General features: G+C 38.4%; 1 protein-coding gene across 2 annotated transcripts in view; it reads right to left on the reverse strand.

The window, feature by feature from the left end:
- Positions 1-14,207: 14,207 nt before the first annotated feature.
- The window catches only part of LOC117157804 (uncharacterized), a 187,530-nt gene continuing 181,312 nt past the window's right edge, over positions 14,208-20,425 (reverse strand). Inside the window, exons 5-6 of one of the 2 annotated variants that reach the window (XM_033336075.2) lie at positions 18,701-18,830; positions 14,208-18,622 (exon numbers count right to left, since the gene is read on the reverse strand). In XM_033336075.2, the coding sequence (XP_033191966.1) occupies positions 18,392-18,622; positions 18,701-18,830 (361 nt within the window). In that variant the 3' untranslated portion in view covers positions 14,208-18,391. Of the gene's footprint in view, positions 18,831-20,425 lie in introns of both variants that reach the window. The other variant, XM_076622114.1, reaches the window with a different exon arrangement.

A 20,425-nucleotide genomic window follows, 5' to 3' on the forward strand; every position in this document is an offset into this window, starting at 1 on the left:
TTATTCTATACTGAACCGATAATGTCGGATGTAACACCTAAATGGTGTGGCGGGCTACGTTAGTCTCCGCACCGTGGGACACTATTCTATTGCATGCAAAACCTATCTTATTCTTAGTCAATGATATTACGAAGATTTATGATAGAGATTTAATAAAAAGAAAATGTACAAATATATCCCTGTAATCACGTGTAATGTGTAACTAGAGAGGTATTTTTACCACAGATTTTTACTCCTGTTGACTTTACGATACTCGTCTGTAGCTTTACCAACTATATTAGTTGGATTGAATTAATTGCGCCGCTCACCGCTGTAAATCGCAGAGGGCGTAAGAAACACTGAGTTTTTGCACGATCGGTATTTCAGAACACGGAACACGAAGTCCCATAAGATGCAAGGTTTGTTCTGTATATGTATATATGATCCTCTGCTATAGAATATATGTAAATCGATTCCGATTGTAATTATATCGATCATTGATTCAAGTATAATTTATACCGTTCCAGTAACGCAAGTATTTTATTTTACCCTGAACCGATAATGTCGCATTAGACATTGAAATAGTATTATATGAAGGTATACGGAGGGTTACGTAGCTTTCAAGCTATGCAACGCTTATTTACATTGCAGGTAATATCTATGTTATTCTTAATCACTGCGAAATCACAGACGAGATATTCCCGTCCGCAATCAGAGATATCGTTCTTAGCACAATTACATGAACAGGTTTTAATATTCGTATATCGAAGTATAGGGAAACCATTCGAAAATTGAGTCATGAAAAATCAATATGGAAGACAAGAAGGTTCTCGTTCTATGCATGCGTGGCATGCTATGAATGTGTCAAACAGAGACGGAGACACTCCGTTCATCTCTGTCTGTCTCGCAGAACGAGAACCTTCTTGGCCTCCATGTTGATTTTCCATGACTCAATTTTCGAGCGATTGTCCCTAGCAAGTGTTGAGTCCTGTTTATGCGATCGTGGTCCTTAGTCAATGCCAGGTGGTATTTATAAAATAATGTATTATTTTATTAGTCATTTCCTGCGTTTAGACAAAAAGCTTTTAAAGAAAGCATGGAGACAGGTTTACGATACCTCACTACAGATGGCAGTACATACATACCAGCGCTAAATTCAAAAATAAAATCCTAAATTGTGTCGTATTTTTGTTTTTCCAATTTTCAAATGTTTAAATATCATTTCAATAGTAACGCTGAATGAAGAAAAGACGAACTATTATAGATAGATCAGAGTCGTGTCTGCCGTGATGAATACAGACACCAGCGGCACTACAGATAAGCTTGAAAATATGTAGCATGATTTGTTTGTTTGTTTTATTAGTTCTTATATAATACCTTCTTGTTAACTCAAATTCGAATCGTTTCCTCGTTTTTTATATTACCTCTTGCTGTACCTCGTAAAATATATTACATTTAAAACATTTTATATTCTTTCGTTATTATATTAAATACTAATTACGTCTCGTATAATATACAAGTTTGATTATTCTGTACGAAATTAAAGATTGAACTTTAAAATATTCAGACTTGACTATTTCAGCTATGTGCCCGTACCTTATTATGTATGTATGTATATAGATTCTTATGAAACATCTATTTCATTTGCCCGCTGTATATACACATTTTAACCATATTCTTAATACAAGCAACGACTGCTTAATTTCTATAGGCTCTAAACATTAATTCATTCGATGGAACCACCACACTCGTTTTAACGAGTATTCCCAGCTATGGAGTCCTCTCTTTTTCTAACAAGTATCTTCTGTTTCTTCTTTTTCAGTGGAAGGAACGTTCCCTCGCAAAGATATTGCGAGTGCGTAGCCATGATCGTTGTCGTACGTGTTAGCTTTGCTACAATAGAGTGGAAGATACGTACTAATTGGATGCAGCCTTTTAGGCCGCTGCCACGGAGCAACGGGGGTTGGTTTAGATTGGAAGAGTAACGACATAGACTGTAGCTGCTGCTACTGACTACTACGACAGATCAAGTTACACAAAGGCAGCTTTTTTAATTGGATAACGTCATATCGGCGCGTTCGCGCGCGTATCCTAACTTTTTTTCCCATCGATTTACTCGGTTTGCCAGCGGCCACCTATGGAACGACTATATCCTCCCCATAGAAAATCGAACGAATTCCTCTGGCTGCGCTGTCAAGCCGAGGAAAACGTCGGACCCGTTGTTGGCCTGCCACCGATACACACATCGTGTGTGAACTCGTTAGCCGTTTCGACATAGAGTTTCCGTGACTGACGAAAAAAAAAAAGCGAGATGTGCCCTCTCTTTGGCCTGTGTCGCGCGTCGAGCTGCGCGAGAGACCACTTATCAAATAACGCGATTGTACTTTCAATTTTCAATTAGTCGTGGTGCCTAGCGAGTCTGTCAACGGCTAAGTTCCCGCTTGTCGTCACCGGTCACTATTCAACACTTTGACTATTTTTGGTTTCCTGTCGGTAGTAATAACAGGCGATAAGCAACAGCTGGAGACCGCTTTACATCTTTGTTTCTCTTTTTCATACTTATTCCAAATATAGACACCACCTGTTATCTTGCGTATTTTATAATTTTCGATACTTTGGTTCGTATGCATGATTTGCAGTAATAAGCAAAAGTGAACGCACACTTTGTACGACAGAACAACTTTTTTTTGGAGAAGTTAAAAGTTAGAATTTACAATTTGTCGGAATCGCGAATAAGGAAGTAAAGGTCACTTTTTACCATTTTTTTACCTGAGCCTGTAATGAGAACTTAAATAACACATTTTCTAGAGTTCTGTCAGTTATATATGTACGTGCTGAAAATTGTATCGAAATCAGTTGATACGGAAACAAGCGACAGACATCGAAAGATGTAAGAATCTGTACACGTTAGCCCGAATATCGCGAAACTGCGATTTTTACTATTTTTAATCATTTGTTGTTCATAGTAATGTTCGTCGATTTCGAGGAAAATTTCGACGCATAGAAAATAAGCGTGAAATCCACCGCAACGTAATTCTAAACCTCATCGAGCATGATTTTCATTGCAACGTAATATATTCATCAGGAAGAACGAAAGTCTCGAAAAAACCATGGATCGCAAATACCCTGTCTCCACCTCACCTCCTGAAAAAGAATGTTAAAATTTTAATAATTCTTAAACTGGTTTTATTCACAATGTGTTTACATTTATGATCAACTTTAATGAGAAAGTAGCGTGCTATTTTACGAAGCAACAGGATATTAAAAATTGCCTCGTGAAATATATGAGAACACAAGAATAACGGCAGATCTCTGTGTGCAGAAGACATTCCGTAACAATGCGATTTTCAAACGGCCGTGTTAACAATTTGACTATCAAGAATTAATATCGCGACATCTGAATGCAGGTCGAGTCCGTATCAATTGGCGTGAAGAAGAACAGGTTAATTATCACCTTGGCTCGTGCTGATCCACTATTAGACTTACATAAAACAGTTCGCCGAGTGAAAATCAATCAGATGACAGTGCGATGAATAATTCGAGAAGAACGCTTACTACTGTATAAAATTTCTTTTACTTTTTCACTTTTCCAAGCGTGTATTATTTACGGATGAAAGCAGTTTCTCAAGTTGTAGTATCCTCAATCGACGAAATATCAGGATTTAAGTTTATAGGAATTCCCATGCAACGGTTGAAAGATCTAATCAAGGAGAATCGTATTATTGGTTGTATCCTTCTGGCTATATCGATAACAAGTGCAATATATTTGCGATTCGATTTTCATGCTCACGTCTCTTAAGCAAATTACGTGAAATTATACCACGCCAGGGTAGTCACTTCGTCTATTTTATGCACGATGGTGCTCCATCTAACCATAGCCAACTGGTTCGCCAATTTTTAAACGAAAATTTTGGGTTACCGTGAATAGCACGTGGACCTGCTCCTCACATTTCTTCTTCCACTTTTCTTCCACATTCAATCTCCTTGTTTATGAGATTCGTCGGCGGTCCTTTTGGGGGGAGAAGAAATTATTTGTAGTTCAAGTGAACAGATTACATGTGATTGCATGTGACCTTTTTCATACAAAATCAATACGTAATCTTGGGGAGTAACTTGGCGGAAATGTAGAAATGCGAGTTCAGGGCTATTTAAATAGACGGAAAGGAAAAAGAAAAGAAGAAGAAAGGAGAAAGATAAAAAGGTAAAAAAGAAATAAGATATGGGGTATATAATGGTGGATCTGAGGCATCTACGTGCAATAGTAAGAGCTATTTTCCCTGCATCTGTCTGCAGAATGTAAACACATTGTACATAAAACCAGTTTAGGAATTATTAAAACTTTAACATTTCTTCCGAGAGGGGTCACGTGCGACCAGTGGCCCCTTTGAGACTTTTGTTCCTCGTGACGAGTAGAATACACTGGAATAAAAAAATGTTGACACTGAAAATCATGCTCGAGGTCGCTTTTTACATCTTTTTTTACACTTACTTTTTTGTACGCACTGTATACATATAACTGACATAAATCTACAAAATGTGTTGTATAAATTTTCATTATAAACTTAGATAAAGAAGTTGAAGAAAGTGATCTTTCGCTTTATTTCACGTGATTTCGAGTAATTGCACTTAGAAAACTAATTTGCATCTAGTGAACTAATCCAAAGAATATCAAGTCGTTTGGCCCAATTTTAGAAAAGTGTTTCTGTTTTAAAGGCTGTCCGAATGTTCACGATTGTTACAATCGTGAATATAAAAATGACACATGCAATTAACAAATAAAAGATTGAAAAAGAATGAGAGAAAAGACTACCGAATAGAACAGCTTTGAAAGAACATTTCTTCGATTAAACAAATTTGAAAATTGTTGAAAGCTACCGATCGTACGAGTCTCTGGAATATAAAGAAACCATTTCATTTTGAATAAATAAATGAGGACCCATTTTCAGTACTTCGCCATTTTACCACCAAGCAACTGAAATCTAAGCCATGCCACCACTAATTATATGTTTCCCAATACGTATATTTCACCAATAGCCTCATAACGTGCTAATAAATTTCAAAATGTTTCGTATAACGCGCATAACGTATTCATAAAAGTCGTCTGCAGGTATTCGAATAGCTTTTTGAGCCAGTGCATGTACGTGTATGACATACTGTACTTATAAAAGTGACAATTCTGCGCATAGTTCTATTTCGATGACGAAGAGCTGTAAAATCGTATATCTTATAGGTCGAACAAAATCAGCTGATTTACAAAATCAGTCGAATTACGAGTAGGTAGTTACGTTTGAAGAAACGGTTGTCGTTTCCAATAATGGTGGGCACCGGCTAATTTACTAATGTAAAGCCATCCGTTTTCACGCTCTCCCCTCAAACTTCGCCGTTTATCTCCCTTTTGATTCCACCCCGTTTCATCCCAACTATGTCTCTCACAAGCATCAATTTCGTTTTCCTTCGCCTTTCTTTCTTTCTCCTTTGTGGCCTTTATGCGATCCTGCGATCATCCGCCTTTGCCAACGCGTTATCTATCCTCTTGAACCAAGCTATTACGCGATTGTATCTTAAATAAAATATCACCAGCGTTCCGACGCCAGCCACTCGAAATAATAATTGTCATCTGGATGTCAGCTTTCGCTCTTGCGTTCCTTTCACCCTCGTCTCTGGGCCCATGTCCCTTTCCTGTCCATCTTCTTGTTCCCCTTTCCGCGTTTACGTTTCGAGAAAATGTAAAGATATGATCGCTACAGTCCGGGAGAATTCAAGTGAAAACGTTTCGATTTTCACGAAATATTTCTTTTATTTCGCATTCGTATATATCTTAGAAGTTACTCCTATCGATATAACAAATTGTGCCAAGGCGAAATTAGTTGGTTTAGGATGAATAACATTGACTTTAAGATTCTCTTCCTTTGAAGCTATTTTTGTCCAGTTTTCAATGTCACGAATATATTTTTATTCTTTACAAAAGACACATTGCAGTACTTTTGTAAGATATATCGTTCCAATGACGACAAAAAAAATATACGTAATGATCCAGCAATGAAAGTTATCTTGAGACGTATCATTCCGTTTCTAATCTTGAAACATTGAAACGCATTAGCATAGATAATCATAAGAGTATAACAATTTCTACAAAAATCCTTTTCAGTTTTTTTTTTAGTTTAGTTAATAGAAAATCTTTTCTAGTTAAACACATATAATAAATATATACAGTTAAACATGTATAATAAACGTTGTTTCCTGTATTTATTTAGTTACTGTTAAAAATTATGTTCATTTATACTACTGATATACGAATTACGCTTTATTTTAACTAACGTGACTTAAAAGAAGGAACAACAAAGCTATCCCCGCCTCAGCAATCGAATGGCATAGCTTAGAGAATTAATTAAATTTCAGCTTAATACGCGAATAAAACGAACGATTTAATAACATCAGCAATTAATATCTACGTTGTATTTTTTCTTTTTTTTTTTTTTGCGTCGAAAAGTATTCATCAACCATTTCAATTAAATATGTGAAAATAAATTCCTTTGTGAATTCCCCTGGACCAGAAAACTTGTTCCCTTCCTCCCTGTGCTTCAATTTTTTTCCTTTTTCCTTCTCTCTCTCTCTCTCTTTCTCTGTTTCTCTATTTCGCGACACAATATTGTACTTTTAATTATTTCGAACGCCGTGATCCTGCGAGCGTTATTAAAGCAATTGCAACAGGTATCGTCGCTTGATTCCGGAACGGACACTGGGAACGCTGCGAATATCGAGTGTAAAAGTTTTAGCAATGGAGGATTTCCATTCGAACGTTTCTGCCAGAGGTGCAAAAGTTAACAAGATTTTTCCTCTGCGACGTTTATTAAAATCCTCAAGTATGGAGAATCATTCGATTGATTAGAAGAAATTATATTCGTTTATCAGATACACAAATGAGTTTGGTGTAGCGCTTAATTCGTTTGTCCCAATGGTGTACTTTCTTTTTTGTCATCTTGTTTAGACGAGGTACTTCATGAAAAAATATCGAATATAAGATTATGATAAAGGACGATTTCTTTAATATATACATAATATACCTCTAACGTTCTACATAATGTAAATAATATATAATACATAAAATTGTATAATAAATTAAAATTCAAACATACGTTAGCTGAATACTTTAAATAAGCTACTCAAATCATAGTAATTCATTTGTTTCTTCTTTCTTTTTATCATTTCAGATCACCTTTTCACGGACTAAAATTGCAGCCAACTTTTAATATCTTCTACTCAAACACACCGATGGATCCATACCTCATCATATACGCACCATATTTTGAAAGGAGTTGGAAACCAACTAACTAACATTAAACCAACTAACCAAAAGTCCAACAAATTTTTAATATCTTCAAGTGAAACACACGAATGGAGCCAGGTCTCGCGCATCGTATCTTAAAAGGAATCTGAAGAACACACGGAGCGTTTCGATCACTAAACCAACCGACCAAAATTGCAAGAAAATCTTAGTACCTTCAACCGAGACACACCGATATAACCAGCGTATACGCGTCATATTTTACGTGCATTTCGATCGGCCAACCTTTGCTGGCGGATATCGTTTCGAAGGTGAAATAATTATTGTACCGAAGGCAACGAGCGTGCAGCGTGCACGATAAAATCCTTTCCGTAGATGGCGAACAACACATATTCATTCGCACGAACATGCACACAATCTCCCTTTCTCACGCATGTGTACTTGTGTATGTATATGCGAAACATACATACATACTTAGTTGAAGCAAGAAAGAGAGTCGAGGAGCTTATTTACTTAGCCTGCACACCACCCCCAGACGCAGGGAAAACAGTTATACGTAGCTAACTACGTAGCTACGCTAATTAGAACCACTCCGGCGGAATAATTAGAAATTAGACCGAACGGACTGCCGGCGAACTGGGCAGAGAACGCCGTCGGAGACACTCTTAATATATGCCTTTTATTTTTCCGCTCTCCCTCGTTTCACAGGATTGCACGCAACGGAAAACGGGTGTCGTTGGAAGGAGGATAAAAAGAAGCGGAGCGTGCGGTTACACCACTTCCAAGACGTCCGCACGATCGAACGCTCAGTCGCTTGTAATCTCGTTTGCTCCTCCTTTTAATAGATCGTTAATTAGCGAACGAATTAACTAGCCTTCCATTTCTGGTATAACCTTCGATCGGTAAATTTTTCTTCTTCTCGACAGATGAGGTACAGTGATTGGCGAAAGTTATTCGGACGCTTATTATAAGTTCGTCATGAGTTATATGAAAAATTGTGAAATTTCTTTAACGTTGTAATGAAATACGATTATCATAATTATATTGGAAAGAAACCAATTTGAAAATGGACATATGTAGAAATTGTAAGACGTTTGTTGCAAAAATATATTTAGTAAAAAATGAATATATAGTATGAATAGACATTTAATATATATATACTGAAGTGTAAAATATGATATGTAATATATAGTATATATCTAATAAGAGTCTTATTAATATAATAATTGACTGTCTCTAGATATCCTTGACTCTGCAAAATATACATACTTACACTAAATATCTTGTAGTTTCTGTATCAGATTTTCAGATTTGTTTCACATTTTATCGATATAATCATGATAATCGAGTCTTCTAATAGTACTAATAAAAGTTCAAAACGTTTCCTTTAATACGCGTAATATTCATATAAGATTTGCGCAAAGTGTTCCAGAGAAGATATTCGAAGCTATTTAATACGATTAACTTGAAGCTAAATGATTCGACTATTAAGAATGATCGTAAACGAGCAACGGATGCTCGTGAACAGATAACTAAATTAACCAAAGATTTTATAAAACTATCAATCTGACAATTATCGATCTTATCACTAATTCATAAAAGACGCAGATCATCGCACACAATAAAAGAATCGTAGCTCGATCTCGAATTAACCTGTTACTAACAGCCGGTTGTCTCGAAACAATCGAGCCAGGTAAAAGCGGGTTAAACGGATCGCGAACTCGTTTCTACCTTAATTATAATGCCGTTTCTCTGTTTCTCCTATATCAGAGAGAAAGAGTGGGGAAAGTTTGATTTTTCGCGTGACAAAGGCAAAAGTTTATCGGTTCGACGACGCGTAATTATCGTTGTTTCGATGGGAGGAATAGTCAACGACAGAGTCTTTCAGAGTACACGGGGCCAATTCCGATGGGGCAGCCCCCGGTTTCTACAACTTTAGCGGTAATTAACAATCGGTCGCGCATAACAAACTGAATTTAATTAATTGCATAACTGCACGGAGGTCCGTGCTTCTAATCGAACCGGGTACATATTGTTGCAGCCACCCTTCTACCCCTCATCAGCCACCGGCAATTAATTATAGCATTCCGGGTTAGCCGGGGAATTAATTACGTCCAGAAGTTGGACGTAGCCGGGGGATCGTTAGAAATCGTCCTTCGTTAGAGTTAAGCGAGCACCGGTTCCGCTGGTTATTGATGGTTTCTGGTTCCTCATCGGCCTGTTACTGACAGGGCCGAGTGCCCGTCCCGGCAATTCTGCATCCGTCTGCAATCAGACGCACTTTGCATTTTAATAAGAACCAATAATGTTATGGGATTTCTCTCTTTGCTCGGCCCTATCTTTATTTTCCCATGTTTTCTCCTTCCTTCAAGTTAGTAAACTTTATCTTTTTTTGTCGTTTTTTATTTCTTCTTGTCAATGATCGTCATTTCTGTTTCTTTCCTTGTCAACCTTCTCGCGTTTGGTATGCGATGCGATATATTTCAAAAAATGATTAATCCAACGATACATTTATTTTTCGTAAAACCAGTCTTTATTTTAATTTTGCTTCCTTGCGAAAATTGACCAAAGATGAGTTATCAATAGGTAAAGTCCATTTTAAGGTAATTATTCGAATTTAATATTCCAAGAAAACCGTAGCTCTCTAGGTAAGTAAGTTACTTCACCAGCGATAAGTTCTAGGATCTTCATCGTTCAAGCTGGATGTTCTCCAATTTGATCTCTAGATGATCAACTACAATCAGCCATCTCTCTCGAATGATTCGATACGAACAAAGAGAAATTTACATGTTAACCATCCAATTCAAGACGGCTGTCCACCGTCGGAATTTCTAAATTGAAACACGCGTCCGAGATACATCGGAAGAAATAACGGCTTCTTGATCGACACAGGGCAAACGAGCCAGGACCGCGGTTTTTGGTCTGGGATTATATTTAGAGGCATCCGGGGCGTCCGCCAAACATTCGTCGTAATTAAAGACGGTTCGGTAACGAGTTAGCGACAGTCAATTAAGAAAAATTCCGACAGTGTATTATTAGAAATCCGCGGTCATTAAGGGGAATGAGACAAAGCGGATCCGTTGGTCGGTCAGATGGGGTGGGTGACGTTTCTAACGAGCGAAACACGTCGTGGTGTCTCGACGCTTTTTGCGAGGGTTACACCTCGCGAACACACGCCTATTTATACGACCACTTTTATTTAAAGTGGCATAAACTTACGGATATAATAGGTGCACGTCGGAGGTCGCAGGGTCCTCGTACACTGAGACCGACAGAGTGAGGGAGAATCTGGCATTCTCCGTCCCGTGGAGGAGGCATTTAACAGACGTGCACGTGTTCGACCATATTGCATTTGTGTCGTTCGATAAATAGGTAGGTAAGCAACTCCAACGGAAACCCGTGTTAATTAACGTTGAGTTTCAGGACTGATTTACGTGGCGTCTAATTAGCGGGCCTGCCGGCGACGTAGTAGGCATTTTGATTGGCCACTCCGCGAATAGAGCATGGGCCGATTGGCCTTGCTTTCCTGTTCCGACAGTATCGATTGTTTTCGTTTCTTCTCCCTGCCCTGCTGCCTCCTCCGCTTCTCTCCTTCTCCAACCCCTGTCCCTCCTACCTCAACCGTCACCCATTGCAACCACCCCGTCCCAGCCCTTGTGGTTGCTCTTTTTACGATCTCCTCTTGGAACAAAGCGCAGATAGCTGGAGCAGTTGCGCGTCCTCAAAGGGATTCCGTCGCAAGAAGAGTGTCGGCTCGAAAATAATGTATTACGGCCGTCTGCTCGGCCATTAAACCGTGCGCTTTTTACGCTATTATTAAAGTTTTATTTCGGCCCATCGGTTCCCCCGCAGGATCACATGCATTGTTCTTCTTTTACATACTTGCGATCCTCCATCTTGTCCACCGCGTGCTTGTCCGCCGAGTGATTCATGCACCCTGCGCCGGTAGGGTTATTAACGATTCCTTAATTAAATAAATTCTTCCGTTTCCCTTTTTATTCGGCCAACTGTCAGCCTATTTTCTCCTTCCTGTGCAAGGAAATGCGTAGAGCAAGAAAGAGTTAGTCGAATTAGTGGAATACTTGAATCAAGTTACGCGATTCATTTTGCGATATATCAAATTCGATTACGAATAACTCTTTCCAACGATTGGTCTATGAAAGTAGATTCCTTGACTCGTCGCTAGTGATATGAGAAAATCTTATTGACAGTTCGACGGTCATAGTTTTCTACGAGAATATAACCTTCACTCATCGAAAGGAAAGTTTGTTCAACTAATATTAATATTCTCGGCTGTAATTATGATAATTCAGTAGCGTGCGCATACTACTTTATTTCTGAAAATTATTTGGTTGTTTATTTTATTACTTCCTGTATATTAAATACCTCCTTCTATTTTAGATAATCCTATTAAAGGATTATCCGAATGATTTTCTCGTTTTTGACATTTTCTCTTGCTCCACCTACGGTACACGATATTTTTCATTTTTTCGTTATCATATTATAAACTAGTGCAAAGTACGAGATCGAATATCGAGAATGTTGTAGCTTAATTGAGTCGAATAACTCTACTTTAGCCTATACGTTGCGTTGTTCTCTTTCTTCTTTGTTTGCCTATGTACAAAGATGGAATTGATTTGTTTCTTCGAAGTCAATTCACAGGGGTTAAATTGAATTTGCTGGCACCAATGGCTGCCAATTACCGCAGTCTGTGTGTATAATAATTCGATCGAGTGGAGCTGGCCCCGGTGCTTATGCGCCGCTTGTATTTAAATTGTGTTATTGCCGTACAATAGTTTCGTTTATCGTACGCCCAGGAAAACGATACAGCGCGGTGCACCGTAGTTCGAACTATGTTCAATTCCATTGTATTTTATTAGAGCCGTTCCAATAAAATCTGATTACATGAAAAATTGATTGCGTGCGCGCGAGCACGCGCTTGTGCGTTTACCGATTCTACGTTTGCAGCCGTGTGCCACGTTGAATTTTCCAAAAAATTACACGTCCAAAGCTATGAAACTTTGATATGAGATTTCTCTGTCAAAAATGTCCGATATTGGGATTCTTAATTGTTTCACAGATAATCCTTCCGATTCGATAAACATATTTATACTAGAAACTTAAGAAAGTACACCGGGTTGTCAAATAAATTTCTGCAATGCTTTATTTTTTTCAAGTTATTGTTATTAAATGTTATCTTGATTTAATGTGCAGCGTAATGTATGTACATTTTATATATACACATATGATGATGTATTTACAAATAAAATACAAGAGAAAGAAGTAAATACACGTCGTTAAACTTTTATACTATCGTAATCTCTGTCGAAACTTGTTATTTTTTGTAATACTCCATAATGTTGATTATAAAATGCCTTAGAAAATACATGTGCGATTTAAGTATTTCTTTTCTTATTCATCGATCGCCGCAATTCTTTTACTGAACCTCCATAAAACACGAAGTAACTGAGAAATATTAAGAGACGTTATTCACTGATGATATCTCAGTCGGTAAAGTTGGAAATTGCTAATATTATAACCTTCGTATACTTTCTTAATAATCCCTAATAATGAAACTCACCTGTACTTATACCTCGCCATAGCGAAATGAAAATCAACTATAAATGATTTGTAGCAAGATCTCACAACAAAACTACGTTCCGTTTTTTACAGAAACCTGCAACTGTGCCGCGTAATGTTAAAGTCTGCCACAGATGTCGCACTAGTAGTTTCCTTAAATCGATTGCTTCTTGATCTCTCAACAAATTATTTCCCGTTAACAACATTATTTCACCATTTATTCAGCAATTAATCACATACTTGCAAACTTTCCAATCATCGGGAAATCAGTTAATAAAATTTTACGCAAACCTATTAAGCTTAGTACAGGGACAAAGACACCTGTATAGGTTTTCCTTTTTTATCAAAATATCTGCGCTCAATTGCGTAGCATTATCGTTCTGAAATTCGGTATTCGACAGCCAACTTTCAGCAGGATTGCTAATTCATAAACGTTTATTACATCTATTTATGTCCTTTTTGAAAATATCGTTGATGGATGAGTAGTAGATAAGGCGTAGACGAATAATAATAATTGATTATCGAACAATTCGATCATTTACTCGATGACAACTACATCGTGGTCGAATGTTTTCAAAGTAAGTTGTAGAACTACAGAAGCATGAAAGAAATAAAATCTATAGATTCTAAAATAACTGATGAGTATTTCAAATATTTTTAGAGCAAATTAATCTGTTAACCGGAGGAGACGAGTCAACTTGTCACTCAAACTGCAACTTTCTCAGTTACGATAATATCTTCAATTAAAAATCCGCTACTTGTTTACGTAATCGCCGTTAAAAACGAATTATTTTACATTTATGTTTGCAAGAACTAAAACCGACTTAACTGAAGTTGATCTGTCTTTTATAAAGTTCCTGGCTAACAACGACTCGGTTAATAAATTAATTAAAATTCCAATGATTTTGATAGATATTCCACTGGCTCTTTTCGTCCGACCTTGAAACGTCCTTGATCCTTTCTCTCCCAAGAAATAAAAGAAATTGCCATCGCGTCCTTTCCTCAATGGCAAAACAACTTCCGCCACGGGGAGAGAGAAACTTTTTCCCCGTCTCCCGAAAACGCGGCCAATAAGTTTCCGAAGGTGGAGGCATGAAAAGTTTGGAAAGCTCGCTCATTAATCTCGCCACGCTGGGTACGATATCTCGTGAGATTCAATTTCTTAAATTGGACAGTAACGTTCGCTTACCTCGAGGTCGTTTTGGGCTTCCTCGTCTGCGTCTGTTCGCGGTAGACTGCCAAGGAAATGATCGTGTAAGTATACTGCGGAAGAACTGGGACGGATGTGATATTTCTCGTATATACACACATCAAGAATCGAACGTATGACCAAGCATATATATATGTGACTCACATGAACGAACGACGTTCTAAAAACTTGTGATTTTTATTTAATTAATAAACGTGTTTTGTATGTGTCTGTGTGTCGTGTGTATTTTTTTCTTTTTTTTTTTGTATTTTACAAGAGGCCGCGAGAAATCATTCAAAGATGTCGTCGGGTCCCGAATAAGAAGATCGAGATAAATCAAATAACAAAATTAACTAAACGCGAAAAGATCGTGATCTGATCCAACCGCGTGTACGCTCAACCGAGGACAACGTTCTTCGACGTACCACCACCAATGGATGCGACCTACGCATACAATCTTTCCAGTTTTCTTCGATCATTTCGCAATATTGGAAACCACCATCTTGTGGTTCGAGTCGAGACGAGCGGATAGATCTTGAAATTAAGATTTCGAACTGAGTATGAGGAATCGTAATTTCACGTCGCTTTAAACGAAGATAGATAAAAAGCAAATTGAACGAAATCTTCATTAACGATACAAAGGAAACAAAACAAAATAGTCAGTTTCATATTAGAATAAGACCGATGAAAATGATCATCTCGCTCGAACAATCATCAAGCGAGTCACACGTTCGATCGTACAATGTAGCGGATGATCGAAATCGTGCATCCACTAGTGATGGCCGTCGAGGCATCGTACCCGCGATCGTCCATCGTAGGACGCGCGGTGTCCCGTCGCCGCATTTAATAGTAAATACATAACCATTTATATCACACAAACTTTTAACAATATACAAAATGTACCCTATGTACAAGATTAAATTACACGATCCGTCAGCAAACAACTCCTTCGTCCGATCGAGCTTCTTCCATTCGAGAGCATGAAGTTTTCGTTTTCTCGCACGATCGCGTCGTGGGTCGAAAGAATTGGAGAACACGCGCGCTATATTCGAAGAGAAATCAACGCGAAATCAGCAAGGGAACGAACGCGCTTCCCCTTGGATCTCTTTCGTCGAGCACCATTGCGGCGATCGTGCGTTGAAAACATTGTCATCCGCTTTTTCTTTTTCGTTCTCTCCTTTTACTTTTTTTTTCATTCCGTTAACTCTTTAACTCTATCATTCTCATCTCGAATCCTCGTAAGCGCGAGGCGGCGTTCTCAGAGACGAAAGTTTCGCTAAGAACGATACGGGTAAACGAGTAACGATCAGTTGCACGGCACGGAGGCGGTCGTTCGGTCGCTTTATAGAAATTTCGGACATGGCACTTGTCGATCGATTTTAAAATAACGCGGAAAACATACAGTGACTCGTATTGATATTCGAACACGTGGTATGCGAAACATTATTGTTTGTAATTAACTAGTTGACTTGTTTTTAATATATTAGAATAAATACTGTAGTTGAATAGTGAAATATTGTAGTTGATTGAAACATTTTATCTAATGTACATAGCTTTCCTAAATAAGAAATGCTAAGGTAAATAATTCTCAAATTTTATGAAATATCCGATTACTAATGCGAGTCATTGTATATGAAAAACGTCGGAAAAAACAGGGGAAAGGATATTTTTTATTTATCACAAACAAAACTTATTACTTTGAATAAACCTCGAAGAGGAAGTCGTATATTATAATCACTGATCGTTCGTCAACGACTTTTCTTTTTTCTATTAGCTAGTATGCTATTTAGGTCTATACAATGTATGAATTTTTTTCACAATGTTCGTTAGCATTCGTTCGATATATTTTTGCAATGATCTCGACGATCGTTCGTCAAACGAAGAATTCTACATATCTCGAGGATGAGAAATCGACAAGAAAATGTAGACCGCCATAAAGCGAACCGAGGCAGCCGTTTCCGCGTGATTTACACCCAAAACATGTGTCTTTAGTTTCGCATTGAGCTTCGAACGTGCCCGAACCTGTGTCGTTTCCGGTTTCCCTGTCGGTTCGTCGACTTCGACGACGGAACAGCGTGTCTTGATGGAAAAAGGAAACAATTTGTACAACTTGTAACGAGGGACTTCGACACGGAAACCGACGACAAGCTCGGGCGATAGTAGATATATCGTAACGTGTTCACGATTATACATTTACGTAAATGTTTATTACGGATGTCGAAACCCTGCCACTTAGAAAAAGTATTGTTACACGTTTCAATCCTTCGCCATGAGCATCCTTGGGCAGCGGAGCTCGCGCTCTCATCATCCGACAGTGTATCAACTCTATTTCCTGTCTGCAAGAATTTTCTTTATTGTGCAGCTTACGCGTCAACTTTTTAATAAACAGAAAATATCGACAAAACACTTTGCTTTGATTCAGGACGATGAGTTTCTCTCTGCAGAAATTTTCTTTATCGTGCATCCTACGTATCAATTTTTTTAATAAACAAAATATATCGATCATATTGCTTTGATGCTGAACGAAAAGTTTCGTAGATTCTATCGACGTTTTGGAATTGTTTAAATTGAATATAATTGTATTCCCGATCGTTATTGGAGAATATTAAATGAAAAAGTTCTTCATCTTCGTGGGTAGAATATTACAGTATCAAATGACGCTAATAACAAACTGCGAATGCGATGTTTGATGAATACAATTTTTTGTTCGATGAAAATTGCGTAACGTCTCATGAACCGTGCACATACAGACTACATTTCGCAAAAGGAAAAGAATCAATCCAACCACGAGGGCATTGGCAAGGAAAATTCGAATAACAATTTCGCTCATTCGACAGTTTCACCTCGATGTGGCCTTTTATTTCACCATGGGAGAGACTCGATTAACGCGAGAACAAGGAACGCTTAATGAGATTACAGGGAGAGGCCACGCTTCAAGGACGGAGATGGGGCGACATTGAAAGAAAAATAATTTCGTAAGGTCCGGAACCTGACAATTTCAATCGTCGAATTATCTAGATCGATGAGATCTTCCGACATACGCGATTTTAGATCTCGAGGTTCCCGCTTCAGGTCCTGACTGCTTTAGAAATTCTATTCGAAGAGAAGAATACGTAAAGCCACGTGTTTGAAAGCTTCGATCGGTTGAACCTTTGCGAACGGAGAAACTGTTCTTTATGTTGTTATTAATATTTTTCCCTCGGGATTAAAGCAAAGCCAATAGGCCATAGATTAATAATCGCTGCAACGTTAATAAAACGAACAACCTGCCGAAGATTAAAATAATATTATCTTGAAACTAAAACGATGGAAGGGGTGATTTACAGCAATCACGAGACATATAATGTTTACAAAGGCTAACCAAACGAAATCGATTACAAAATATCGTGAATAAACAATCGTAAAAGAGAGAAAAGAGCACTAAGCGCGGATGCAAACACGTTACAGAGGAAACGCAGCGAAACACAAGCGCGAAAGTGATTGTCGATTGGCTGACGTGAGATTAACAGGATTACCGATTCGATTAAACAGTGACGAGTACCAAAGAATCGACTGGAGCCGAAGAGAACTTGCGTTACACTGCTGTCGGCGACGATACACGCGTCCGTGCACCGCGGGACGCTTCGATTATTCTCGATTCTCCGTGATTGAGCAAAGATTATCGATTAAAGGGGGGAGACCAGTTGAGAGGATGCGTTCAGCGTTCTCGCACGTGGCCGTACGCGCAATTTACCGAGCAATCCAACGAGACATGTGCACGCTATTGCTCGAAGTTCGTCTGGATCGCCCTCAAAGTGGCGATCTAGAGGATCGTTGGCGCACAAACAATTATCACGTGACGAAAGACCGAATCGAAGATACGTTCGATCGGTCGGAGCACGTCGAAAGACGAAAAAGAAACATTGTCCTCTCCATTCTTTATGGAGTACTTGCTAGCGACATATAGTTCGGTCACAAGCAGAACGAGAACCTCGTATTGCAGGCAGGTTCCTCGTCCACCAGGATAATCCTTCGTTTCCTCTTGCACTCGTACACAGAACTCGCGTCGTTCACAGGACAAGATACAGTCTATCACTTGTTTCCTTTATCTCCGCGAGAGGAGACCGCTCGCGAATCGGCTAATCAAAGCTACGAGGAGTTCACGATTCGAACGTCGCTGCAACTCTTTCTTCAGATGACAAATCGTAAGAACTCTATATCGTACTCCATTCTTCCTTTCTTCCATCTTCGAATCGACGACGATGATGGAACTGAGAGAGGAAGGAGACTAGCGGCGGCGCTCGAAACCAGGGCGAGGATTGGTTCAGCCAGGAAACGGGCCTGACACCTCGATAAAGTTAATCAACGAGGGTAGTTGTTCAATCACAGGTGTCCTGTGCCCACGGAGACCAGTCCTGATAGGTGGACGCCTGCAGGTGTGTTTGCTGTACCGCCAGTCCAGGATGTACGAGTGCCATCTGATGATGATGGTGATGGTGGTGGTGATGATGGTGGTACTGCTGATGACCCGGCGGAGGCGGCGAATAGGGATCCCCTCCGACAGCGACGTCCACGACATCTACCTGCGATGGTACGACGACGGGCGTCGGCTGCGGAGAGGCTTGTACCTTCTTCGGGCGACCGACCGGGTTGCCACCTCATTCGCGGCTTCTTCGAGGCCGACCAACCTTACCTTTTCTTACCGGTGCGCCGCCGTTCCCGGCCGCCGCTGCAGCGGCGGCGGCCGCGACGCTCGACGATTTCACGATTTTATGCCAATCCGTTTCACAGACCGGTGAACCGGACAGCAGGTAGTACCTGTGTAAAAAAAAAGATTCTTATTAATCTTTGCCGTTATTTGTATTATTTATGTAGGTTCTTAGATTTAATTTTAACATTACAACTACCTAAGTATGACCTGTAACATGTTACAGCGAATATAAATGATATATATATATATATATAGATGATGTAACTGACCCTCTCACAACGTGGCATGAGGTATATTTAAAGATGGGTATGTCGGTAAATATGGTACCATAAATTCTGCATTTTGAAGATCATACATAATGTAATTATCAATAATTCTTGTAAAGTACTGAATGTATGGGAAAACAGAATGAAACATTATCTTTTTAATTAATTTTTAAATTTAGTATTATTTATGTCATCTTCTTATACTCATGGAAGTAAGTAATTTGTTTTTGAGTATTGAATATTAATCGTGTACTTATATGATAAGATTAAGAAATTGATAAACCGTTTTGATTAATTAAATTTAAAATTACATCAGCATAGATGTATTATTGGTTACGAGAATAAGAAAAAACATCCAAATTAGGAACAACCATTGAAAGTAGCTTATCGAATATGAATCAATTATTGAAATAAAATATTAAACATCGCTGGAGCCACAAAACAGTAAGGACATTAACACTTGACGAAAATCGTGATAGTATAGAAACATGGACGTGAAACAATCGTTTCAAACGAACAAAAACCGTGGTTCGAAACGAATGTCTGGCAATCAAGCAGAGCACGACGTGCGCACAGAGTATCCACGAAATCGATGCTCATAAACAAGATTGCTTCATTACTGGCCTGCAATAATTGTGTCCCTCCTCCTTTATTACAAAATCCCCGGTTGCGATCCCCACCAATTAACCGACAGTCCCGTGTGACACGCCTCTTTTCCAACCCTTTAATTGCCGCGTTTCCTCTTCGAGTCGTATCTATGCTCCCTAGCAAAATTCGCGGCCAAATCCTAACCCCTCAACCGATTCCTCTTGACATCCCTTTGAACCCATGATCAATATTATCCTATCTTAAGATCCAGTCTTTAAAAATTCAAACACTAATGTTATTAATGTTTCAACATTTTATATAATAGCGAGATTGCAAAGCGAATGTTCTAGTTTGATCGTGATTGTATTTAATTCCAACCCCTTGATACACGTTTCTTGATACATACTTCTTTAAATCTACTATATGATCGATTCCATTTTATACCGAAATTTATACTTCAAAACAATTAAACAGTGGATATTTATGCAAATCGGTATTTTCAAAGAAGTGGGACTTAGTAGTGATTAGTAAGTAACCCGTATTCATATTTTACATTATATTCTTATTATTATTATACTTATTATTATTATATTTTATATTATTATCGTATATCATAGGTATATTTTTCGCTGGACATTTTTCGTAAATGCGTAAACATCCGTAGTCTAACAAAAATATTAATTTGTCTATTAACAGCATTGATAAAACTAGCTTATTAATTTCGATCGTAATTTTGTCAAATCCTAACTTCATGATTCACTTCTACCTATATATGTGACAGCCAAAACTAAGTACTTTAGTAGCTATTAATGCTTTATCGTATCAATAACACTTACAAAGTTCGTTTA

Source organism: Bombus vancouverensis, chromosome 10 (genome assembly GCF_051014615.1).
Source record: "Bombus vancouverensis nearcticus chromosome 10, iyBomVanc1_principal, whole genome shotgun sequence".
NCBI classification, from domain to species: Eukaryota; Metazoa; Arthropoda; class Insecta; order Hymenoptera; family Apidae; genus Bombus; species Bombus vancouverensis.